The sequence below is a fragment of the Petaurus breviceps genome, unplaced genomic scaffold, assembly GCF_028583685.1.
Source record: "Petaurus breviceps papuanus isolate PSGF00001 unplaced genomic scaffold, PetGlider_PUasm1.0 90845, whole genome shotgun sequence".
Lineage (NCBI taxonomy): Eukaryota > Metazoa > Chordata > Mammalia > Diprotodontia > Petauridae > Petaurus > Petaurus breviceps.
In genome coordinates, this window is record NW_027187359.1 from 21,273,072 (window position 1) to 21,296,158 (window position 23,087).

General features: G+C 36.1%; 2 protein-coding genes across 6 annotated transcripts in view; one reads left to right on the top strand and one right to left on the bottom strand.

Moving 5' to 3' along the window:
- CEBPZOS (CEBPZ opposite strand) overlaps nucleotides 1–23,087 on the top strand; it is a 295,755-nt gene that overhangs the window by 134,664 nt on the left and 138,004 nt on the right. The window lies entirely within an intron of this gene.
- EIF2AK2 (eukaryotic translation initiation factor 2 alpha kinase 2) overlaps nucleotides 1–23,087 on the bottom strand; it is a 91,862-nt gene that overhangs the window by 3,879 nt on the left and 64,896 nt on the right. For 4 of the 5 annotated variants that reach the window (XM_069072199.1, XM_069072200.1, XM_069072201.1 and 1 more), the window contains 3 exons: nucleotides 20,279–20,401; nucleotides 7,768–7,887; nucleotides 1,987–2,167 (listed from right to left, as the gene is read on the bottom strand). In XM_069072199.1, coding sequence (XP_068928300.1) covers nucleotides 1,987–2,167; nucleotides 7,768–7,887; nucleotides 20,279–20,401 — 424 coding nt within the window. The remainder of the gene's footprint in view (nucleotides 1–1,986; nucleotides 2,168–7,767; nucleotides 7,888–20,278; nucleotides 20,402–23,087) is intronic. The other variant, XM_069072202.1, reaches the window with a different exon arrangement.

Here is a 23,087-nt window from a genome sequence, read left to right on the forward strand (position 1 = left end):
ACAATAAGCATGTTTTATGCTCTTTATGTAATTTGACTGAGGTGGCTCACTGGTTGGTTGTGAAACATCATGGATAGTTACTTTTAGCAAGTCAGAGTCAACACTGCTATGGTTATGTCTCTTAACAATGAGGCAGACATGGGACTTAGTTGAGTTCTCGGAATGTCATTTCTTCACATCCTAAATGCAGAAATTCATCATTATAGTACCTTTTATAGGAAGGTACCTTTCCTGATCCCCCCCTAATTCTACTGGCTTCCCTCTGTTGGTTGTACATAGTTGTTTACATGTTATCTCCTCCATTATTCTACAAGCTTCTTGAGAACAGTAACTGTCTTTTTCGTTTCTTTGTAACTACAGAGCATAACACAGTACCTGGCACATAGTAATAAATGTTTATTGACTGACTGATTGACTCAAAGGTGTTTGCCTCCATAATGGAGGCTATCCAGCAGGGTCTAAATTGAACAGAGAGGGTGAAGCCCTCCAGATGCTCATCTCTGTGGATGACATCATGATTTTCATCTGAATTAAGTTCCAGAATACTTCTTCTAACTTCCTAGATGAGATTCATAAGCATTTTTAAAGATTTCGCCTTTATCATTTGTGCTAAGCAGTTCAGGAAGTTATCCTGAACCCAAGTAAAAGGATAGATGTGATTAGTATGTATGATTGATGTGGAGCAAGCAAGAACCACACACACACACACACACACACACACACGTATTTGTCTACATTTATATACACATAAATAAATACACACATATGGGTGATGGCCTGGGAGACAGAACTGAGGCATCAAGGGATCTGAGGTCAAAGTGTAGATAAACACAGTTTAGTTCTTTATTTTTTTGCAGGGGTGAAGGCAGGGCAATTGGGGTTAAGTGACTTGCCCAAGGTCACATGGCTAGAAAGTGTTAAGTGTCTGAGGCTTGATTTGAACTCAGGTCCTCCTGACTACAGGGCTGGTGCTCTATTCACTGTGCCACCTAGCCACCCCCACAGAGACAGAGGAGGAGTGGAGGCTGAGTAGTTACCATGAGTGAGGAGAGAACAATCTTTGCCTGAGGGAGCCTTGAAGGCTTGAGAATGTGGGCGTTTACTGCATTAAGTATGTGTGCCAACTCTGTGTTTACTGTAATGGCTTTGACTTTCTGGTTTGGGGACTCAGCTTTCTGACATTTGAAGAAATGTTCTGGCTATGTCCTCAATGTAGAGAGCCTGTTACATTTTGTGATTAAGAACTATATCAGCATTATTTATAGTAACTAGAATTTTGAATATTGCATTGTTTTTACAGATATACAAAAATATTTATAGCAGCTCTTTTTGAGGTGGCAAAGATTTGGAAACTAAAGTAGTGCCTATCAATTGGGGAATACCTGTACAAATTATGGTATATGAATTGATGGAATGCTACTGTGCTATAAGAATTATAATAGGGATGATTTCAGAGAAACATGGAAAGACTTGTATGAACTGATATAGCATGAAGTGAGCAGAATCAGGAGAACAAAGTATACAATGACAACAGTGTTATAAAGACTATTTTGAAAGACTTAGGAGTTCTGATCAAACATAAAAATCAACCAAGATTCCAGAAGACCCATGATGCAATATGTTGCAAACCTCCTCATAGAGAGGTGAAGAATTCAGAATATAAAATAGGATGTATATTTTTTGGGTATGGTCAATGAGGAAATTTGTTTTGCTTGATTATAGATGCTTTCATATCAGGGATTTTGTTTTTCTTTCTCAATTGGAGTGAGAGGGGAGGAAGTGGGAGGAAGAGAAGATAGATTTTTGCTGACTGAAAGAAATAAAATTTAGTTTTAAAAAATGCCTTATCTGGATTGAGCACTACCAATTACAAATACATTCACACACAAAGAAATTGAGTTGCAAAACAGATTTACATTTATCTACTTCCAAAAACATTATTATTCTACTTGAATTCGAAAAAGAAAAAGATTCATTATCACTTACCTTAAGGTCCCTGTGAATGAAATTTTCTGAATGTATATATTCCACTCCTGCTGTTATTTGTTGAAATAAGTTCAAAGACAAAGCTTTATCTGGCTTATTATCTCTTTTATCATCAATCCAATCTTTTAATGTCCCCCCTTCACAGAGTTCCATTACAATAAAGAGGCAGTTAATCTTTGACCTGAATGTAAAATTATAAGATATTAATATCAATGAAAATGTATTTTTGTGACATAACACATTTTCCTAAAGACTCTAAAAAGAGTAAAACAACATAAACATAAATAATAACTGAATTAAAAAGCTGAAAGAGAATACTTCCTAGTTAAACTGCTAAAAAAATTAAAGTTTAGAGAGACGGAGTAATAGAGTGAAAAGAGTATTCATTTTGGAATCAGGAAGACCTAAGTTTAAAGCCTATTCTCTCACTATTTGTGTGACCTGGATCAAGTTTAATCTTTGTAAGTCTAAATTTCCTCAACTATAAAATTAGGGAGTTAGACGAGTTCTACAGTCCCTTCTTGATCTAAATATGATACCACTAATATATGTTAAGCTGGCTCTAAAAATGCCATGTCTAACACTACATGTACTTTATCCTGGTATCAATCAAGAAGTATTGATTAAGCAACTACTATCTACCAGGCACTAGACTAGGTGCTCGGGATATAAGTGCAGGGAATGAAACAATTTCCCTTTTAGCTTATTTGGGGAGTAATGGCATGAACAACCATAAAGAACTGAGACTTAAGATAATTTACATCTAGTGTTGAAGTTCATCACATCAGGGAAATACCTCAGTTGTGGAGATGGAGAAGTTCCCAAGAGTTAGGAGCAGAGCATGTGGGTTCTCCTTATATTACAAGTGAATTCCCTTGTGCAAATCACCTCTTTGAGAGAGATACTTTTTGTGAGATATATGGAGATGCATCCAGAAGAAATGACCACCAATCAGTCTTCAGTGAAGGGAAGGGAGATCCACAACAGCCAGGAGATGGTAATTACTTCCTAATCATCTCAAAAAAGGAATCACTACCCTTTCTTTCTCCAACTCATGCTCCAAATTACCCTAAATCCACCCAATACCACAGCAGAAGAACAGTTGTTAGTTGTGTTGATAGCACAAAGGGAGTGAATGTAAGTTCCTTGTGAAAAGCAATAGTTTCATTCTTTGTATTTGTATCCCCAGCATCTAGCACGGTGCCTGGGACATAGAATTAATTTATTATTAATTAAGAATTGAGAAATTATTGTTGACTGTAAAAACCTCCATCTTTGTAGGGTAGGGTGGGTCTAAATGCTATAAAGTTCCATGTGCCAGAGCCTATAGAATATGAACTCTCTGTGCTCTTGCAATACTTATGTCTAATTCTCCTTTTTCAATTATTATTATTCTTTTTACCCTTTTTCCATTTTCTTCCTGTATGCCCTTAGCACTGTCCTGCATACTATTCATTTTGACCTTCTATTGAACTAAATAATTTGCACATTCCTTGAAGACACTTTCATTTCTGTCTTTATATCCCTAGCACGGCACATGCACACACACACATACACACACACACACACACATATATATATATATATATATGTGTGTGTGTGTGTACATGTATATATGTATATATACATATATGTATAAAATATTTCTTGAATTAAATCTCCAACCTGTCAAAATCCTACCAATCACTGTCTCAGCTCAAATGCCATCTCCTTTATCCTGATCTTCTAAGTTCGAAGTAGCCAGTCTTTTTGAGAGAATAGAGAATTACTCCACAAGAGGGAAGCAGTGGAGGGAAGAACTTAAGAAGGAACAGATAAGAAATGTTCCTCAAGTTCTTCAGCTGGAGATACTGTTGACTGAAGAGCATTAAATCAAGGAAACAGCATATTATCAGTGAAGATGGACTGATTGGGAAAAAAATTTTAACAGGTTGACTGAAGCTTGTAGACATGGTAAAATACTTTAAACACCTTTATAATTCTGTCCACAGTCATCTTTTCAAGTTGACTTCATCTAAGGCTGATCTACAAATGAGTAGCATTTTGGTACTTACAAAAATAAACTGACAAAAGTTACCCAGTCAATTAAAACAAAAAGTTTGAAAGTAATGAATAAAGAGTTCTAAAAATTAAAGTGTCAAACAAAAGTATATTTAATTCTTTGTTTAAGCGTTTTTTTTTTTTCAGAAAAAAAAATTGTTTAGGTAAACTTGACTGTGAAATGCCATAAGAAATCTTGGGGGTGACTAGGTGGTGCGGTAAATAGAGCACCAGCCCTGGAATCAGGAGGACCTACATTCAAATCTGGCCTCAGACACTTAAAACAAAAATTAGCCATGTGACCTTGGGCAAGTCACTTAACCCCAATTGCCCTCCAAAAAGCAAAAAAAAAAAATCTCTTTGGATTTATATGGATTTATATTTCAGCATGAGACATTTTAGCAGTAATCACCATCAATAAATCAGTAGGCATTTATTAAGTTCTTGCTTTATTAAGTCATTATTTCAGTTGGTTTAGAGTAGGGGTGGGGAACCTGCAGCTTCAAGACTACATGGATCCTCTAGGTCCTCAAGTACAGCCCTTTGACTGGATCTAAACTTCACAGAACAAATCCCCTTAATAAAAGGATTTGTTCTATAAAACTTGGACTCAGTCAAAAGGCTGCACCCAAGGACCCAGAAGGCCACATGTGGCTTTGAGGCCACAGGTTCCCCACCCCTGGCTTAGAAACTAGTTATTGTGTCTTGTGAAAATACATCCCCAAATTTTCCTCCTGGGGGAAACTCCATCCTAGAAGTTTTATTCCTTTTTTTTTTTAAAGAAATTGGGGTTAAGTAACTTGCCCAAGGTTACATGGCCAGTTATTTTGCATGGGTGTTAAATATCTGAGGCTGGAACTGATCCCGGGTCCTCCCGACTCCTGGGCCTGCAGTCTTACTCACTGCGCCACCTAGCCACCCCAGTCTGATTCCTTCTTAACCAAAGCTGCTGCTGCTCCTGCTGGAGAACCCTCCACCCAAAACTATCTACTGACTTCAGGTCTTCCAGACGATTTTATCTCTCACTGATAAAGAATAAAATCCCTGCAAAGAAGGCATCTAGGAAAATAACCAAACTGATTGCCACCTTATGTTGATAAAATATCCAGGCAGGAATCTTTGAAACAGCTTATATTAGGATTTTACTTTGAAAGTCCTGTCATCTAATTAGTCTTAATTTGAATGTTTAAAAACCAGCACATTGAGTTTATACAGGTTCTTCTCTGTGCACAACTAAGCAATGGAATAAAATAACAAATTAGCAGCACACTGATGAGAGGTATGTTTTCACAAAGTTATCATCACCACTTAACAAGAAAAGAGGCTGAGGGAGGTTTTATTGCATATATGTTTCTGCCCACTCATTTAGAGCTGACATATCACAAATTTAAAGAGCCAAGCAATCCAGGAATGGTATTAGTCTCATTTACAGTATCTTACAGGGATGAAAAAGTAAATGGTGAAATGGAACATTACTCTTCTATTTGCCATGGAGCTTCTCCATTAAGATTCTGTTAGGAATTATTACAATTTTAAAGCAAATTCACAAGCATTTGCAGAAAAATATCCTATACTGCTCTTATTTAAGCAAAATTATATTTGTTCCTCTCCAAATTAACATTAGATGTTTATAATTTAAATTGTCTTGATAACTTTCTTAAGTCAGTGATTTCTGCTAAATATTTTACTTTATTGTCACACAATTTGAAATGATTTTTGTCTCTGTCAACTTTTTTCACTGAATAAAAAATTAATTGGGTCAAGAAAACAAAAGTGACTGTTATATTCTAGGTTTTGTGATAGGTGCTGGGAATACAAAGACAAAAATGAAACATTCCCTGCCCTCAAGAAGCTTAGGATAGATAGATTTATATAGTACTTTAAAGTCTGCAAAATGTTATTAACCCTATACATTTTTATACATATATAATGTACATATATACAGACATGATGATAGGGGAAAGAGTGAGAGAGAGAGAGAGAGAGAGAGAGAGAGAGAGAGATCGTATCTGTGATTTCACTGCTATTTGGAACTCCTGGATGAGGGAACTTTATTTCTTCTAATGCATGTCACCTGCTTTGTAATTTATATAATAGACAGATGTACATATATTCATGTATATAAAATTACACACACATATACATATATAACACACATATGTATATACCCATATATACATATGGGTATAAATGTGTGTATAAGTATATATGTAGTATCTATCTATACATACACATGTGTGTATATATTCTATACACATATAAAGTATATGTGTATATGTTTTTGTATAAAAGCTAATGTCAATTTCATGGTCCCAAGCCATGACTTTTACAGATTCATTTCAGATAAGGTTTGGAGAATATTTTGAAATACCTATTTTTTCCAGATACATTTCTTTTTTAATGATTTTTACATTTTAAAAAATTTTAAATCTTATTCTTGTTGATGTATATTGTTTTTATTTCACATTCATTTCTAAATATATCCCTTCCTACTTCCCTCATCATTGAACCATCTCTTGTAACAAAGATTTTAAAAGAAAGAAAAAAGTTGAACACAATCACCTAAACCATTAAACATGTCAGATAATACACCCTCCTTAAATGCTTTAGAAAATATTGGGGCTGCTTGGTGGTGCAGTCAACAGAGCACCAGCCCTGGAGTCAGGAAAACCTGAGTTCAAATCCTGCCTCAGACACTTAACACATACTAGCTGTGTGACCTCGGGCAAGTCACTTAACCCCAATTGCCCTGCCTTCCCCCCTCCAAAGAGCAAAAAAAAGAAAAAAAGGTAATACTGGCCATAGTTCATAGAGTTATATATTTTGGGTATTTAAAGAGATTTGAGGGAATGTATAAGTAATTTTTTAAACTTTAGCAAAGTAACTGACCATTTAAAGACTTAAATTCACTTTGGTACTTAATTCAGTAAATTAGTACATTTCATTCTAGTCTGAGCTTCATTTGAAGTCAACTCTGCATGAATGAATTTTGCTGATCACCTCCTTCTTAAATTAATATGTGATAACTGAGAACTATTCCCTCTTTCTTTATACCTGAATACTAAATTATTGAGAGCAATATCAGAACTGAGGAAATAGTCTAGGGGGTATGAGTATGTGATTTTCTAAGCACATGTGTGAGATAGAGAAAAAAGTTTAAAGTCTAAAATGATCCTGTATTATTTTATTTCACCCAAACCTCTTCTCTCTTAGGTTTTTAGAAGTAAGCAAGAGTTTTTATGGTCACTACAGTGCAACCACCATAAACTTTCTTAGGCTAACTCTAAGAACACACTTGGTAAATTTAACTTGTAAAAATGCTAATATAACTATGACAAATGTAATAAACTCCTTGAGGATAAGGTCTGTTTTATTTTTGTCTTTGTACACCAGCACCTAGCATAGTACCTGGTACATAACAAGAATGAATAAGTCCTTGCTAAACCAAGGAGAATATGGAGTAAGTCTGATATATCCCAAATAAGTCTAAAATTCAGTAATTTTAAATAGTTTAATAAAATCAGTAGTTATGACATTTTATTGAGCAATATGGCTCCATATTACTTTTTTAAGTCTCTGACATTTTACTATCATACCCAAATACTGAAGATCACAAAGATATATTTTTTCCTAGGATGGATATTTTATATTAACAACACAATATATGACAGAAGAAAGCAATGATTACATTGTTTTGTATAATGAGTTACTAATATTAGAGATTTTGAAAAGGAGAATTACCTTGAAAATTTTCCACACTTTTCAGGATCATAATTATCATATCCATCCCAACAATTTTTATACTTAATGATATTTTCATGATCAAGTGTGGCCAAAGCTTCTACTTCACGCCTTACTTTCCTGGTTTAAAAAAGATCAGAAGAAATAGTTTTCATTCTAGATCATGATCTACTCTACACATGTCTGTTTATGTTCCTTACAATTTAATATAGCATAGTGCACATAGCCATTTTTTGTTTAGTGAGTGAATAAACAAATAAAGATTAGATGTCAAATAAAAATAGATATGTGAGGAGCGGCCAGGTAGCACAGCAAGTAAGAGTACCGGCTCCAGTGTTGGGATCACCTGGGGATCAAATCCGGACTCAGATACTTAGCACCACACCCAGAAATAACTGGCTGTATAACCTTGAGCAAGTTACTTAACCCCGATTGCTTAAAAAAAAAAAAAAGATATGTGTTTGGTCTCATGGGTTATCTCAGACATGGAAATCCTATGATACAAATAATTTTATTGCTGAGATTCATAATTCTCTTTTATAATGTGATATGCCTAGATAATTCTGTGCTAATTTCCCAGCTTTGGAACCATTGCCATGAACCGTGTTCTAAAGTTCACTTTAAATTTAGTAATCCCATGCATTTTGGCTAGACCCAGAATGCCTTCTGGTCATTCTCATGACCATTATTTAGACCAAATTTCCTGAAGAAGGTTATTTTTTTTGGTCACAGTTGGCTGTCCTTAGTAGATAGTAGATTGGCCACATTTCCTACTGGGGGTGGGAGGGTGGGCAGAGATTCATTAACATAGCATCCAGTTGATGATCACAACAGTTGTTAACAAATATCATGAACTGTGTCATACATTGTCTGTGACATTTTTATGCCCTGATTCATGATCAATTTTTTCTTTGTGAATGTGCCAGGTAAAACTGAGAATAGATATATTCCTTTCTATTCAGTTTTAGTTTTCTGCAGAAGTCTATCATATCTAATTTTTCTAAAATTCTATTCAGAATTTTAATTTAAATTCTATAAAATTTTTTCATTTCATACATTTTGACTGTCTATTTCTCCCTGTGATTCATTTAGCTTTTTATTTAAGAATCTGGATGCTATGTCATATGGTACATTGTCTATAGTGGCTTTTAGCAAAATAGTTACCTTGTTCATTTCTTTTAATTAGGTCTATTTTATGTGGCTTTGTCTGAGATCAGGATTGCTACCCTTACTTTTTAAATTTCATTGCAGCATAATACATTCTGTGCTGGCCTCTTATTTTAGTTCTGTGTGTATCTTTCTGTTTCAAGTATGTTTCTTGTTAACAACAAGACTCTATTTTCTAACCCATTTTGCTATTCTCTTCCATTTTATGAGTGAGTTGATCCCATTCATATACACAGTTATGATTGCTAATTTTGTATTTTTCTCCATCCTATTCTCTTATACTTTTCCTTCTCTTTTTCCCCAACCCCTCTTTAGTAGTATGTTTTGCTTCTGGCTAGTCCCTCCATTAATCTATCATCTTTCTTATTCTTCCTTTTCCCCTAAATATTTTCTTTCCTATTACCCTGTTGGGCAAGATGTATTTTTGTACCCAAGCATATTTATATGTTTTTTTTCCATATTTTGACCAGTTAAAATGAGAGTAAGTTTCAATGGTTGCACCTTCTCCTCTGCCCTCTTCCTTGGATATAGAGTTTTACTTGTGTGCTTATTTATATAAAATAATTTTCCCCTTTCTTTCTGTTCCCCCATCTCAGCATATTCCTCTTCCTCACTTTTCTATTCTTCTTCTGAGAACATCAAAAGATAGCAGAATTATTCTCAGGCTAACCTTAGTCTAATTAGACTCCCTCTTTGACCCCTGATAATGAAAGAACTGAGTCTATATGCATAATATTTCCATATATGAATGTAAGTAGTTCAGTCTTGTCTTAGTCACTATATTTTCTTGCTTGTGTTTACCTTTTTATGCTTCTCTTTTTTAATGGAAAAAATGCATTAAAATATTCATAAAATTACAATACATTGGAAAAAACAACAAAAAAATTCTAACAGGATGGTACAGTATTATTCCATAACTGGATAAATTTCCAATGAAGATATAAAACATAGCTTTAGCTCTTATCTGCAATGAACCTCCTACAGGCCTTCCTTACAAAGGACATAATACATTTAAGAGATCCCATTTCACCAATATCAAGACTTAGAAGGGGTAGCCGTATTACTGAAGAAAGCCATCACACACCTGGCAGGGCAGACAGGAATCTAGTGCTGAGGAGAAAAGACATAAGAAGGGTCTGGGCTCTGGGGAGGAAAAGGGGAAAGAGTTTTTATGCTTCTTTTGACTCCTATGTTCATAAGTAAAATTTTCTATTCAGGGGCAGCTAGGTGGCACAGTGAATAGAGCGCTGGCCCTGGAGTCAGGAGGACCTAAATTCAAAACTGGCCTCAGATACTTAACACAAAAACTAGCCATGTGAAACTTGGACAAGTCACTTAACCCCAATTACCTTGCCTTGCCCCCTCCAAAAAGAAATTTTTTTTTCTTTTTAGTTCTGGCATTTTCATTAGGAGTGCTTGGAAGTCTTCTATTTAATTAAAGTTCCACCTCCCCTCTTCCCCCAATAGAAATATTAGGATTTATTTGGTCAATTCAATTTTTTCTAATTCAGTTCGGATGAGTAATTTATTCTTGACTGTAAAATTAGATTCTTTGTTTTCTAAGACATCATATTACAAGTTCTGTTTCTTTAAAGTGGTAGCCACTAAATCTTGCGTGATTCTGACTATAGCTCCTCTATACTTGAATTCTTTCTTTCTGGATGCTTGCATTATTTCTTCCTTGACCTAGGAACTCTGGACTTTGGTTATAATATTATTTTCACTTTGGAGTTTCTTTCAGGAGGTGAAAAGGGATTCTTTCCATTTCTATGTTGTTCCCTGGTTTTAACATATCTGTGAATTTTTCTTTTATGATTTCTTAAAATAAGATGTCTAGCTCCCTTTTCATTCATGGATTCAGGGAATCTAATGATTCTGAAATTATCTCTCCTTGATCTATTTTCCAGGTCACTTGTTCTTTCCTCTGAGTTACTTCATATTCAATTTTTTGAATCTTTTCTTGGTATGTCATGAGTCAGTTTCTCTTTGGTAAATTTTAATTTTGAAGGCACTGTTTTCTTTTTTTTTTAATTAAAATGATTTGTTTATTTACTTTTAGTTTACAGCATTCAGTTCCACAGTCCCTTGAGTTTCAAATTTTCTCCCCCTTCTCCTCCCCCCCCCCATCATGGTGGCATGCACTAGAATATAGGATCTACAAATAACTTCACATTGATCATTAGCATGTTGTGAAGAAGGATTAGAACTGATGGAATGATGAGTGGGAAAGAGGAAACAAAACAAGAAAAAGAAACAAAGCAAGTAGTTTGTTTCAATCTGCATTCAGACTCCGCATCTCTTTCTCTAGATGTGGATATTTCTTTCAATCATGAGTCTTTTGAAGCTGTCTTATAACCTTACATTACTGAGAGGAGCCCAGTCTGTTGAAGTTAGTCATCACATATACGTCATGTCTGTGATTGTGTACAGATTTCTCCTGGTTCTACTCTTCTCGCTCAGCATCAATTTATATAAGTCTCTTCAGGTTATTATGAAGTCCATCTGCTCCTTATTACTTATAGCACAGTAGTATTCCATTACATTCATATACCACAACTTGTTCAGTCATTCCCCAATTGATGGGCATCCCCTTGATATCCAATTCTTTGCCACCACAATAAGAGCTGCTACAAATATTTTTGTACAGACAGGTCCTCCTTCCACTTCTCTGATCTTTTTGGGATATAACCCTAGAAGTGGTATTGCTGGGTCAAAGGGTATGCAATTATTTATAGACCTTTGAGTATAGTTTCAGATTGCTCTCCAGAATGGCTGGATCAGTTCACAACTCTACCAACAATGCATTAGTGTTCCAATTTTTCCACATCTTCTTCAGCATTTATCATTTTTCTGTTTTGTCATCTTAGCCAATCTGGCCGGTGAGATGTGATACTTCAGAGTTGTTTTGATTTGCATTTCTCTAATCAATAGTGATTTAGAACATTTTTTCATATGCTTATAGATATCTTTAATTTTTTCTTCTGAGAACTGCCAGTTCATATCCTCTGACCATTTAACAATTGGGGAGTGGCTTGTATTCTTATAGATTTGACTCAATTCTTTGTATATTTTAGAAATGGGGCATTTATCAGAGACACTGGTTGTAAAAATTCTTTCCCAATTTTCCACTTCCTTTTTAATCTTGGTAACATTGGTAACAATTTGTAAATTGGTAACATTGGTAACAATTTATTTTACAGCAGCTTTTCAATTTAATGTAATCAGAATGATCCATTTTGCATTTCATAATGCTCTCTAACTCTTGTTTCATCATGAAGTCTTCCCCTCTCTATATATCTGACAGGTAAACTATTCCTTGCTTTCCCAGATTGCTTACAGTATCAGCCTTTATACCTAGATCATGCACCCATTTTGACTTTATTTTGGTGTACGGTGTTAGATATTGGTCTATGCCCAATTTCTACCATACTATGTTCCAGTTTTCCCAGCAGGTTTTGTCAAATAGTGCATTCTTATCCCCAAAACTGGGGTCTTTGGATGTCTCAAATAGTAGATTACTTTCTCATTGGCTGCTGAGTCTCGTGTACCCAATCTATTCCACTGATCCACTACTCTATTCCTCAACCAGTACCAAGTAGTTTTGATGACTGTTACTTTATAATACAGATTAAAATCTGGTATGGCTAGACCATCTTCCCTAGCATATTTTCATTAATTGCCTTGATATTCTGGACCTTTTGTTCTTCCAAATGAATTTTGCTACTACTTTTTCTAGCTCTACAAAGTAATTTTTTGGCAGATTGATTGGTATGGCACTAAATATGTAATTTAATTTAGGTAAAATTGTCATTTTTATTATATTAGCTTGACCCAGCCATGAGCAATTGATGTTTTTCCAATTAGTTAGATCTGATTTTATTTGTGTGAAAAGTGTTTTGTAATTGTGTTCATATAAGTTCTGGGTTTGTTTTGGCAGGTAAATTCCCAAATATTTTATAACATCTAAAGTAACTTTAAATGGGATTTCTCTTTCTATCTCTTGCTGTTTGATTTCGCTAGAGATATATAAGAATGCGAAGGACTTATGTGGGTTTATTTTATATCCAGAAACTTTGCCAAATTTGTTTATTATCTCAAGTAGTTTTTTACTTGATTCTCCAGGATTCTCTAAGTATATCATCATATCATCTGCAAAGAGTGATAGCTTAGTCTCTTCTTTGCCTAATTTGATTCTTTCAATTTCTTTTTCTTCTCTTATTGCTGTTGGTAACATTTCTAGTACCAAGTTGAATAAGAGGGGTGATAGTGGACATCTTTCTTTTACCCCTGATATTACTGGAAATGATTCTAGCTTATCTCCATTACATATAATATTTACTGATGGTTTTAGATAGATGCTACTTATTATTTTAAGGAAGACTCCATTTATTCCTATACTTTCTAGTATTTTTAATAGGAATGGGTGTTATATTTTGTCAAAAGACTTTTCTGTGTCTATTAAGATAATCATATGGTTTCTGCTAGCTTTGTTGTTGATGTGGTCAATTATACTTATAGTTTTCCTGATATTGAACCAACCTTGCATTCCTGGAATAAATCATACCTGATCAAAGTGTATTATTCTCGTGATAAATTGTGGTAATATTTTGCTAATATTTTATTTAGAATTTTTGCATCTATATTCATAAGGGAAATTGGTCTATAATCTTCTTTCTCTGTTTTGTCTCTTCCTGATTTAGGTACTAGTACCATATTTGTGTCATAAAAAGAATTTGGTAGGACTCCTCCAATTTTCCCAAATAGTTTCCAAAGTATTGGAATTAATTGCTCTCTAAATGCTTTGTAGAATTCACTAGTAAAGCTATCTGGCCCTGGAGATTTTTTCCTAGGGAATTCATTGATGGCTAGTTCAATTTCTTTTTCTGAGATGGGGTTATTTAAGTAGTTTACTTACTCTTTAGTTATTCTGGGCATATTCATCCATTTCACTAAGATTGTCAAATTTATGTGCATACAATTGGGCAAAATAATTCCTAATTATTGTTTTAATTTCCTCTTCATTGTAGGTAGATTCACCCTTTTCATTTTTGATAACTCGTAATTTGGTTTTCTTCTTTCTTTTTTTAAATTATATTGACTAAAGGTCTATCAATTTTATTGGTTTTTTCATAATACCAGCTCTTAGTTTTATTTATTATTTCAATAATTTTCTTAAATTAAAATTTTTTAATCTCTCTTTTGGTTTTCATTATTTCTAATTTAGTATTTAATTGGGGATTTTCAATTTGTTCTTTTTCTAGCTTTTTCAGTTGAATGCCCAATTTATTGACCTCCATTTTCTCTATTTTATTTATGTATGCATTCAGGGATATAAAACTTCCCCAAAGAACTGCTTTTGCTGTATCCCACAAGTTTTGGTATGTTGTCTCATTATTGTAATTCTCTTGAATGAAGTTACTTATTGTTTCTATAATTTCTTGTTTTACCTACTCATTCTTTAGGATTAAGTTATTTAGTTTCCAATAGTTTTTAGTCTATCCTTCCATGCCCCTTTATTACATATAATTTTTATTGCATCACGATCTGGGAAGGATGCATTTAATATTTCTGCCTTTCTGCGCTGAATTGTGAGATTTTTATGCCGTACTACATGGTCAATTTTTGTATATGTGCCATGTGCCACTGAGAAGAAGGTACATTTCTTTTTATCCCCATTCAATTTTCTCCAGAGGTCTACCATATCTATCTTCTGTAGGATTCTATTTACCTCCTTAACTTTTTTCTTGTTTATTTTGAGGTTAGATTTATCAAGCTCAGAAAGGGGGATATTGAAGTCCCCCACTAGTATAGTTTTGCTATCTATTTCTTCCTCTAACATCCTTAACTTCTTTAGGAATTTGGATGCTGTACAGCTTGGTGCATAAATGCTTAGTAATGATATTGCTTCATTTTCGATGGTGCCTTTTAGCAGAATATAGTTTTCTTCTTTATCTCTTTTAATTAAATCTATTTTTGCTTTTGCTTTGTCTGAGATAAGAAATGCTACCCCTGCTTTTTTTTTTTTTACTTTAGCTGAGGCATGATATATTTTAGTCCAGCCTTTTACCTTTGCCCTGTGTGTATCCCCCTGTTTCAAATGTGTTTCTTGTAAACAGCATATTATAGGATTATGGTTTTTAATCCATTCTGCTATCCACCTCCGTTTTATGGGAAAGTTCATCCCATTCACATTCACAGTTATGATTACTATATGTATCTTTCCCTCCATCGTATTCCCTCCCCTGTTCATGCTTTTATTTTTTCCCCTTCTCCCTTCCCTTCCTTAATTGCTTTCCTTCTGACTGCCACCTCCCTCAGTATTCCCCCCTCCCTTTTCCTACCCTTCCCTCTTACTACTTCTTCCCTCCCTTCTTTTTTTTTTTTTTGCCTTTTGGAGGGCAACTGGGGTTAAGTAACTTGCCCAAGGTTACATGGCTAGTTTTTTTTTTCTTTTGTGTGGGTGTTAAATGTCTGAGGCCGGAACCAAAGTCGGGTCCTCCAGACTCCAGGGCCAGTGCTTTACTCACTGTGCCACCTAGCCGCCCCTCTTCCCTCCCCTCTAATCCCCCCCTTTTCTTAGCCCTTCCCCCCTCCTACTGCCTGTAGTATATGATAGATTTTTATACTTAATGTAGTATGTTATTTCTTCCTCGAACCAAGATTGACGAGAATAGATCTCATGCAATACTCCTCTCCCCCCCCTTTTTCCCTCTATTATGATAGGTTTTATGTCTCTTCTCAATAGGGTCCTATACTTAACTGACTTTGTTATTCCCTCCTTGCACCAGAACCAATGAGAGAAAAACTCTTATTTTTTTCCCTCTACTATAATATTTTTATGCCTCTTTGTGTGGCATAATTTACCCTTTTCTGCTTCATTCTTTCCTCTTCTTCCATTGCAGTCCCTTGGCAGCCCTTAATAAGGTTTTTATCATCATTTTGTGTAATTTATACCCACACCCTCTATTTATCTATATCCCTTTTAGATGTCGCCATAAGTATAGAATTCTCAGTATTAACAGTTATCAGCTTCCTATATAGGGATGTAAACAGTTTGCTCTTATTAAATAACAAGTTATGTGTGTGTGTCTTCCCTTTTTACCTTTCCATGTCTCTTGAGTCTTGTAATTGGAGGTTAAATTTTCCATTGAGTTCTGGCTCAATCATCAGGAAGGTCTGGAAGTCCCTCATATCATTGAATGACCATCTCCTTGCCTGGAAGATTACGCTCAGTTTCGCTGGATAGGTGATCCTTGGTTGTAACCCAAGCTCTTGCTTTGCAAAAAATCATATTCCAGTTCCTTCAGTCTTTCGATGTAGAAGCTGCCAGATCCCATGCAATCCTCACTGTAGTTCTGTGATATCTGAATTGTGTCTTTCTGGCTGCTTGTAGTATTTTCTCCTTTACCTGACAGTTCTGGAATTTGGCCACAACATTTTGCAGACTTATCAATTTGGGATCTCTTTCAGGAGGTGTCCGGTGGATTCTCTCAATTTTTATTTTACCCTCTGGTTCTAGGATATCTTGGGGTAGTTTTCCTAGATGAGCTCTTGGTAGATGTCCAGGCTCATTTTTTCATCATGATTTTCCAGTAGGCCAATAATTCTCAGATTATCTCTCCTCCTGGATCTGTTTTCCAGGTCAGTTATTTTTCCATTGAGATATTTTACCTCTTTTTCTAATTTTTCATTCTTTTTTTTTGTCCCCTTCCTCCCCCCATTGGATTGTAAGCTCCTTGAGGACAGGGACTTTCTTTTATCTCTTTTCATATCCCCAGTGCTTAAAGGCACAATGCCTGGCACATAGCAATTGCTTAATAAATGATTACTAACTTACCGACTGATGAGACAATTTTATGGAAGGTGCTACTGGAGCATTTTCACTGGGTATCCCATACCTGGAATTCTCTCCCTCATCTCCATCTCCTGACCCTCTGGCTTCCTTCAAGTTCCAGATAAAACTCCACCTTTGGCAAGAAGCCTTCCCCAATCCCCCTAAATGTTAGAGTTTTCTCTCCGTTGATTATTTCCAACTTATATGGATTCAATTATATATGAATTAAATTTATACAGATTCTTGGTACCTAGTTGTTTGCCTCTTGTCTCTCCCATTAGACTGTGAGGTCTTTGAGAACAGGAATTATCTTTTTTCTCTCTTTGTATCTTCAGTTCTTAGCACAGTACCTGGCACACAGTAGGGGTTTAATAAATGCTGCCAATTGACTGACTATAAAGGAAATAATAAGAAGGCTTATGGAGATGTGGACTGGATTGTTATTGTTATTCTTTTTTATAAGATTCAGGTAGAAATGGTCCATGCTACTGTTCATTTATAGGTGATGTTCAGTGAACTATTGCCCTGGTGGTTAACTTGAAGACTTTTTGCAGTAGTCAGAATATTATGATGTAAGCTCATCTGCTGAGTCACTAAAAGCATCCTTGGGACAATTCCAATAGCAGATAGGACAACAAAGATGATATGTACTGATGGGGTACCTGGGGTCCAAATCAACCTGTAAAACCAGTTTGTACAATTGATGTTACAAATTGATTTAGACCCCAGGTACCCCATCATGTACCTAGTTCCTTAAATACCTTTTGCTAGGTCTATATATTTTGTAAGCTTTTCATTCTGTGTAGTTTGGAGTTTTGAATGTCTAGTATGGCAACTCCTACTAAAAACTGTTCTCAAATTTTGATGAATCAATGTTATTTATGGATGGTTTGGAGTGATAGTTCTCTGCCTGTGATGGGGGATGGGATCCCAATAGGTTCAGCAGGAATTCTGATCTTATCTAAGACCAGAAAACCTGCAATATCGTCTGGAAAGAATTCAAGGTCTCAGGCTTAATTGGAGTGAGAGTTGTAGAAGTTTATTGTTACACTTCCATGAGAAGCAGGCAAGAGTCCTTTAGGGGACCTGCGAATTTTTCATTCTTGATGTTTTGTTTGACTGATTCTTAGTGGCTCATGGAGTCATTAGCTTCAATTTAGTTGATTCTAATTTTTAGCGAATTATTTTCCTCATTTAGTTTTTGAAGCTCCTTTTCCATATGTTCAGATTTCATTTTTAGTTCACACATTTTTCTTTTTAAAGAGCTGTTTTCTTTATTGTAATGTTTTTCTAATTTTGCAATTTAGATTTTAAAAGAATTATTCATTTTATCTTCTACCTCTCTAATTTGGTTTTCAAAGTTCCTTTTGAGCTCATCTAAGAATTCTTTCTTTGCTTGAGACCAGTTCATATTCCCTGTTGAGGCTTCAGCTTTGGGTGTGGAGTCAATACTGTCTCTTTCTGAATTTGGTTCCTCCCTCTCACAATAACAGGATTCTAGAGTCTTTGTCTTTGCAGTCTGTTTTTTACCCATTTTGAGGCAGGGCCTTAGCCATGCCCTTCCTCTAGGGTTCCCAAGCCCTTACTGTTTAAAATTTTGTTCTGGGGCAATAATTGCTGTGCTTTCAGAGTCAGAGGGGGGGATTGGAGCAGCTGGGGTTCACTCTGCCATCCTGGTCCTTGGAAGTTCAGATAGGTGCTTTTTAAATTTCCAGGCTATGGGTTGGTAGTCCCAGGAGTAGCTGCTGCCACTGCCATGGGCCCTGCATTTGTCTCTTACCCTGCTCCATCAGATCCCAATCCTGCAGTGATAAACCTGGCAATGGCTCTTGCAGTTGGTGGATCAACTTGCCACCACATTGACCAGGCCTCATCCAGGCCTCTGCGTGCCATGTGGTCTGGGCCAAGGCACTATTTTCTTTGGTAAAGTTTTGTACTTCATATTCCAAGATAGTAATTCTCTTTTTATATATTTCTTCCATAGCCTTTATTGCTTTCCCCCATTTTTTTCCTTTGCTTCTCCCATTTACTTTTTCAAATCATGTTTTGCTCTTTAAAAAAAAAAAACTTTTGCTTTACCTCTTCTAGAGATTCTTGTTGGAGTTGCATCCAAGTTGCATTTTGCTTTGAGGCTTTTTTGGTAGATGTTTTTGAGTCAGTCTCTTCTTCTGGGTTTGTATCCTGAGCTTTCCTATGTCCATAATAGCTCTTTATGATGGGATTTTTGTTGTTGTTATTTGCTTATTTTTTCAATCTATTTCTTGACTTTGAAATTTATGTTCTTTCTGGGCTTTGCATACTTAATGTCTGGGGAATGACTGGCCTTGTCCTCTTAAAATATTCAGCTGCTTTCACAGCTCAGGCTTAAGGTCTGCAAGTTTTCAGTGCTCTCAAAGTAATATGATCCAGGACAAGGTCTGCTTACTGTCCTCCTTGTCTGAGCTCTGCAGCTTCCTAGTCCAGGGTTGATCTTTCAGCTTCTGACTGGTTTGGGAGTTTCAGTAGACTGCTATTAGACTCACCTACTTTTAGCCACACTGGGAAACTCTACAGGTCCAGAGAGACTGAACTTCAGACTTCCCTTTGGTCTGGGACTACTGCTCTGGTAATTCCACTGAAGGCTTCCATGCTGGGCTGGAGTTGAGAACTAGGGCATGCTCTGCTGCTGCTAGAATCAGAGCCACACACTACTATTTGCTTCCAGAACTTGTTCCTTGACCAATATGCAGCTAGAGTTCATACCTATGACTACTCTTCTCTGCTCTGCATCTATGAACTGGAACTTAATAGGAGGCTACAGAACTGCCACATTGTACATAGTCCTGCACCTGCAGGCTACTTCAACAACACACATACCAAAAAAGTCAGTGGAAAAGAGGATCTGGACCAGAAAGTAACAATATCTTCTTTTCTATTAACAAATGGGGTGACCTTGGGTAAGTTGATGTACCTTCTCTGGGAGTCAGTTTTTTCATTATTAAAAAGGAAGTAGAACTAAATGAGCTCTATTTCCCTTCCATCTGATGGTATGATGAAAACAGTTTGGATTTTGATCTAGAAAATTAATTTCCAATTAAATTTCAGTTTTGCCATTTGCTACTGTTGTGCTGGCTGGGAAAGTCATCAAGCATCTCTGGGTTTCAATTTCTCTTCAGTAAAATGAGATGGCTGGAATAATTGGCTTCTGAAGTCCCTTCCAGCTCTGAATTAAGATATTACCTTCCTACTATTAGGAACAACCTCCATTAAAATGAATTTACCATTCAAACAAGATCAATGAGTCCATTAAAAACGAGGGAGAAATTAGGTGAGTCTCAAAATATATTCCTTTTTATAGTGTCTAGCACATAATTAATAAATGAGTTTTTTCACTATCTACTGAGAGGACCAGGTCAGTTTTAAGAAAGCCTAAAAAGAAACAGGAGCAAGTTTTATAATAATCAGAAGAAAGACTGTTCTAATGCCAATGATCTCAATGCCTTAAAAGTAACTTAAAAGTTCTCTACTTACTCATTATCAAATATAACACGTTTGATGGCATAAGAGTTCTTGTCAAGTCTGTGTCTTCCTTTAAAAACTTGTCCAAATCCACCACTGTTAAGTAATTCTATGTTTTTAAAATCGTTGAGAAACCTTAAAGTAAGACAGTTTATTAGTTATTTTGAGGTTTTAAAGTATTATGAACCATTTGGTTACTTCCCTTTGGCCCTGAAGTTTATATGAGAAAACTCATCCAAGATGGTGGAAGAAGATCCTTCCATCTCTATCCTACAATATAACAGGTCCCATGCTCATTGTTCTAGCAAGAAGCACTACCACAGCCATTTAAGTATAAAACCAGTGCTCAGGAATCATAAGGACTTAGAATAAGTCTTAGAATCATAAGGACATTAGAAAAGCAATAATAATATGTTCCCTAGCTTTACCTCTTCCCTACTCTGCAGCCTAGATATTGTGGTGAATGAAAATGAAATGACTAAGGAAAATAAAGCTTCAATCTTCTGAGCATATTGATTTTTTAAGCAATGCATGCCAAATGCCTAACAAAGTAGGACCAGGCCTCCTCAGCTTAAGCCTGGACCCAAATATGGCAGACAGACTTTTATAAATGAAAAACAATCAAATAAAGCCAATTAATTAAAAAGAAACAATATAGGAGCAGCTAGGTGGCACAGTGAGTAAAGCACCAGCCCCAGAGTCAGGAGGTCCTCAGTTTAGTTCCGGCCTCAGACACTTAATACCCACACACACCCACACATACACCCTCCCCACACACACACACACACAAAAGTCGTGCAACCTTGGGCAAGTTACTTAACCCCAATTGTCCTCCAAAAGGCAAAAAACAAAACAAAACAATATAACAGTAAAATAGAAGGGTCAATGCAGGAGATAACATACAAAGTGCTTTGCAAATTTTAAGGCATGCTATAAATGACATTTATTACTATTATTGGGAGAAGTGAACTCTATTCTGGTAATTAGAATATGACTGAATTCACTAGAAATCAATGCAATTTAGTCAAAGACACCTATGGTCAAGGTACTTGGCAGAGAAACAAATCAATAAATTAAAGAGGCAGACAGATGGCCAAATGGGATAGTGTGCTGGGCCTAGAGTCAGCAACCTGGATTCAAAACCAATCTCAAACACCTTACTAGTTATGTGACCTAGGCAAGTTAGAGGTAAACTGAACTTTAGAAAAAATAATCTTGGTAATTATATGGAAGATGGATTTGGAGAGGGGGTAGATTTCAGAAAGGGAAACTAAATTATTGCAGAAGTCCAGGAAAAAGGTAATGGCCAGAACTAAGGTGACAGCCATGTGTGGAGGGAGGAGTAAGAGAAGTGTAAGAAGAAATGATGAGATTTGGCACTTGATCAGATATGTGGGGTCGCAGAAGAGTGAGGGATTGAGAATAACACTGAAGGTTATAAACATAAGAGATTGGAAGGATTGTTGTTCCCTTGACGAAAACAGGAAAGGGAAGTGGGTTAGGGGGAAAGATACAGAGTTCTGTTTTGGACACATTCAGTTTATAATTCCTATGGGATATCTAGGCTGTCCAATAGAGAGCTGCTGGTGTGGGACTATAATGCGAATGTAAATTTTAAAGATCTTCCCTGCCCCTAGGCTAAAGTGCACCTGAAGCCTGGGGTGGGAGGCTTGTTTTTCAGTAGATACTTCTTGATTGGCCAGTGAGTCAATAAGGTTGTTACATTCTCTGAGCCAGGAGAAGGCTATATAAGCCCTGATGTGTAGCTTTGTTTTGGGACTCACTTTGAGAAGTGTTCTGTGATTTGATCTGAATTCTGGGAAGCCGTTGTTGAGAGTCCCCTGGCTTTGAAAAACCCAGATGTGGAAACCCAGATGTTGACTGGGTATGGATGTAATGGCTGGACAGTTTGGAAAGCTGTCTACTTGATCTGTTTCTGTCTTGATAATTCTGCCTGTATACTTTGAAGTTCAGGGTGCTGACTTTTTCCCTGAACAAGGTAAACGATGTATGTCTGACTGATTAAAGTAAGCTTGTTAACCCATTTTGAGTTGCTTTCCTTTAACAAAGCAGATCCAAGAACCTGTGGTAGCAGCAAACCCTGAGGACGTGCTTGGGGTGCTTGCCGCTACAGGGACTAGAGATCAGGAGAGAGACCAGGGCTAGATATCTAGATCTGAGAGTCATCTGTAAAGAGATGATAAAACAATAGGAACTAATGAGGTTATTAACTGAGCAGTTTGTAGAAAGAAGACAAGAGGACTAGTCAGAACCTTGGGTTTACAAATGAAAAATGATTGTCTCTGTCCTCAAGAAGCTTACATTCTATAGAGAGATATATACTTAATTAATAGGCATTTATTCTGTTATATGCCAGCAAACAAACTCTGTATTAGATGCTGAAGATACAAAGAAAAAAAATTAAAAAAACAACAACAAAAAAAAAACCCCAAAACATGGAGTGGCTAGGTGGCGCAGTGAATAGAGCACTGGCCCTGGAGTCAGTAGGACCTGAGTTCAAATCCAACCTCAGACACTTAAAAGAAAAACTAGCCATGTTAGCTTGGGCAAGTCACTTAACCCCAATTGTCCTCCAAAAAAAGAAAAAGAAAAAATAGCACCTACTCTGAAGAAGTTTACACAGGAGAGACAACATGTACATAAATAGGTTGTGTGTTGTTTGTGTTTTGTCCTTCATTCTCAAAGAGGACCATGACATCAGGGAGTTGATGACATGACTTGTATTTGCCTTTGATTTGAGTGAGGGAGGGTTGTACAAGGTCACCAACCTCACTTTCTCCTCCAGAGCCGTCTGGGTCCA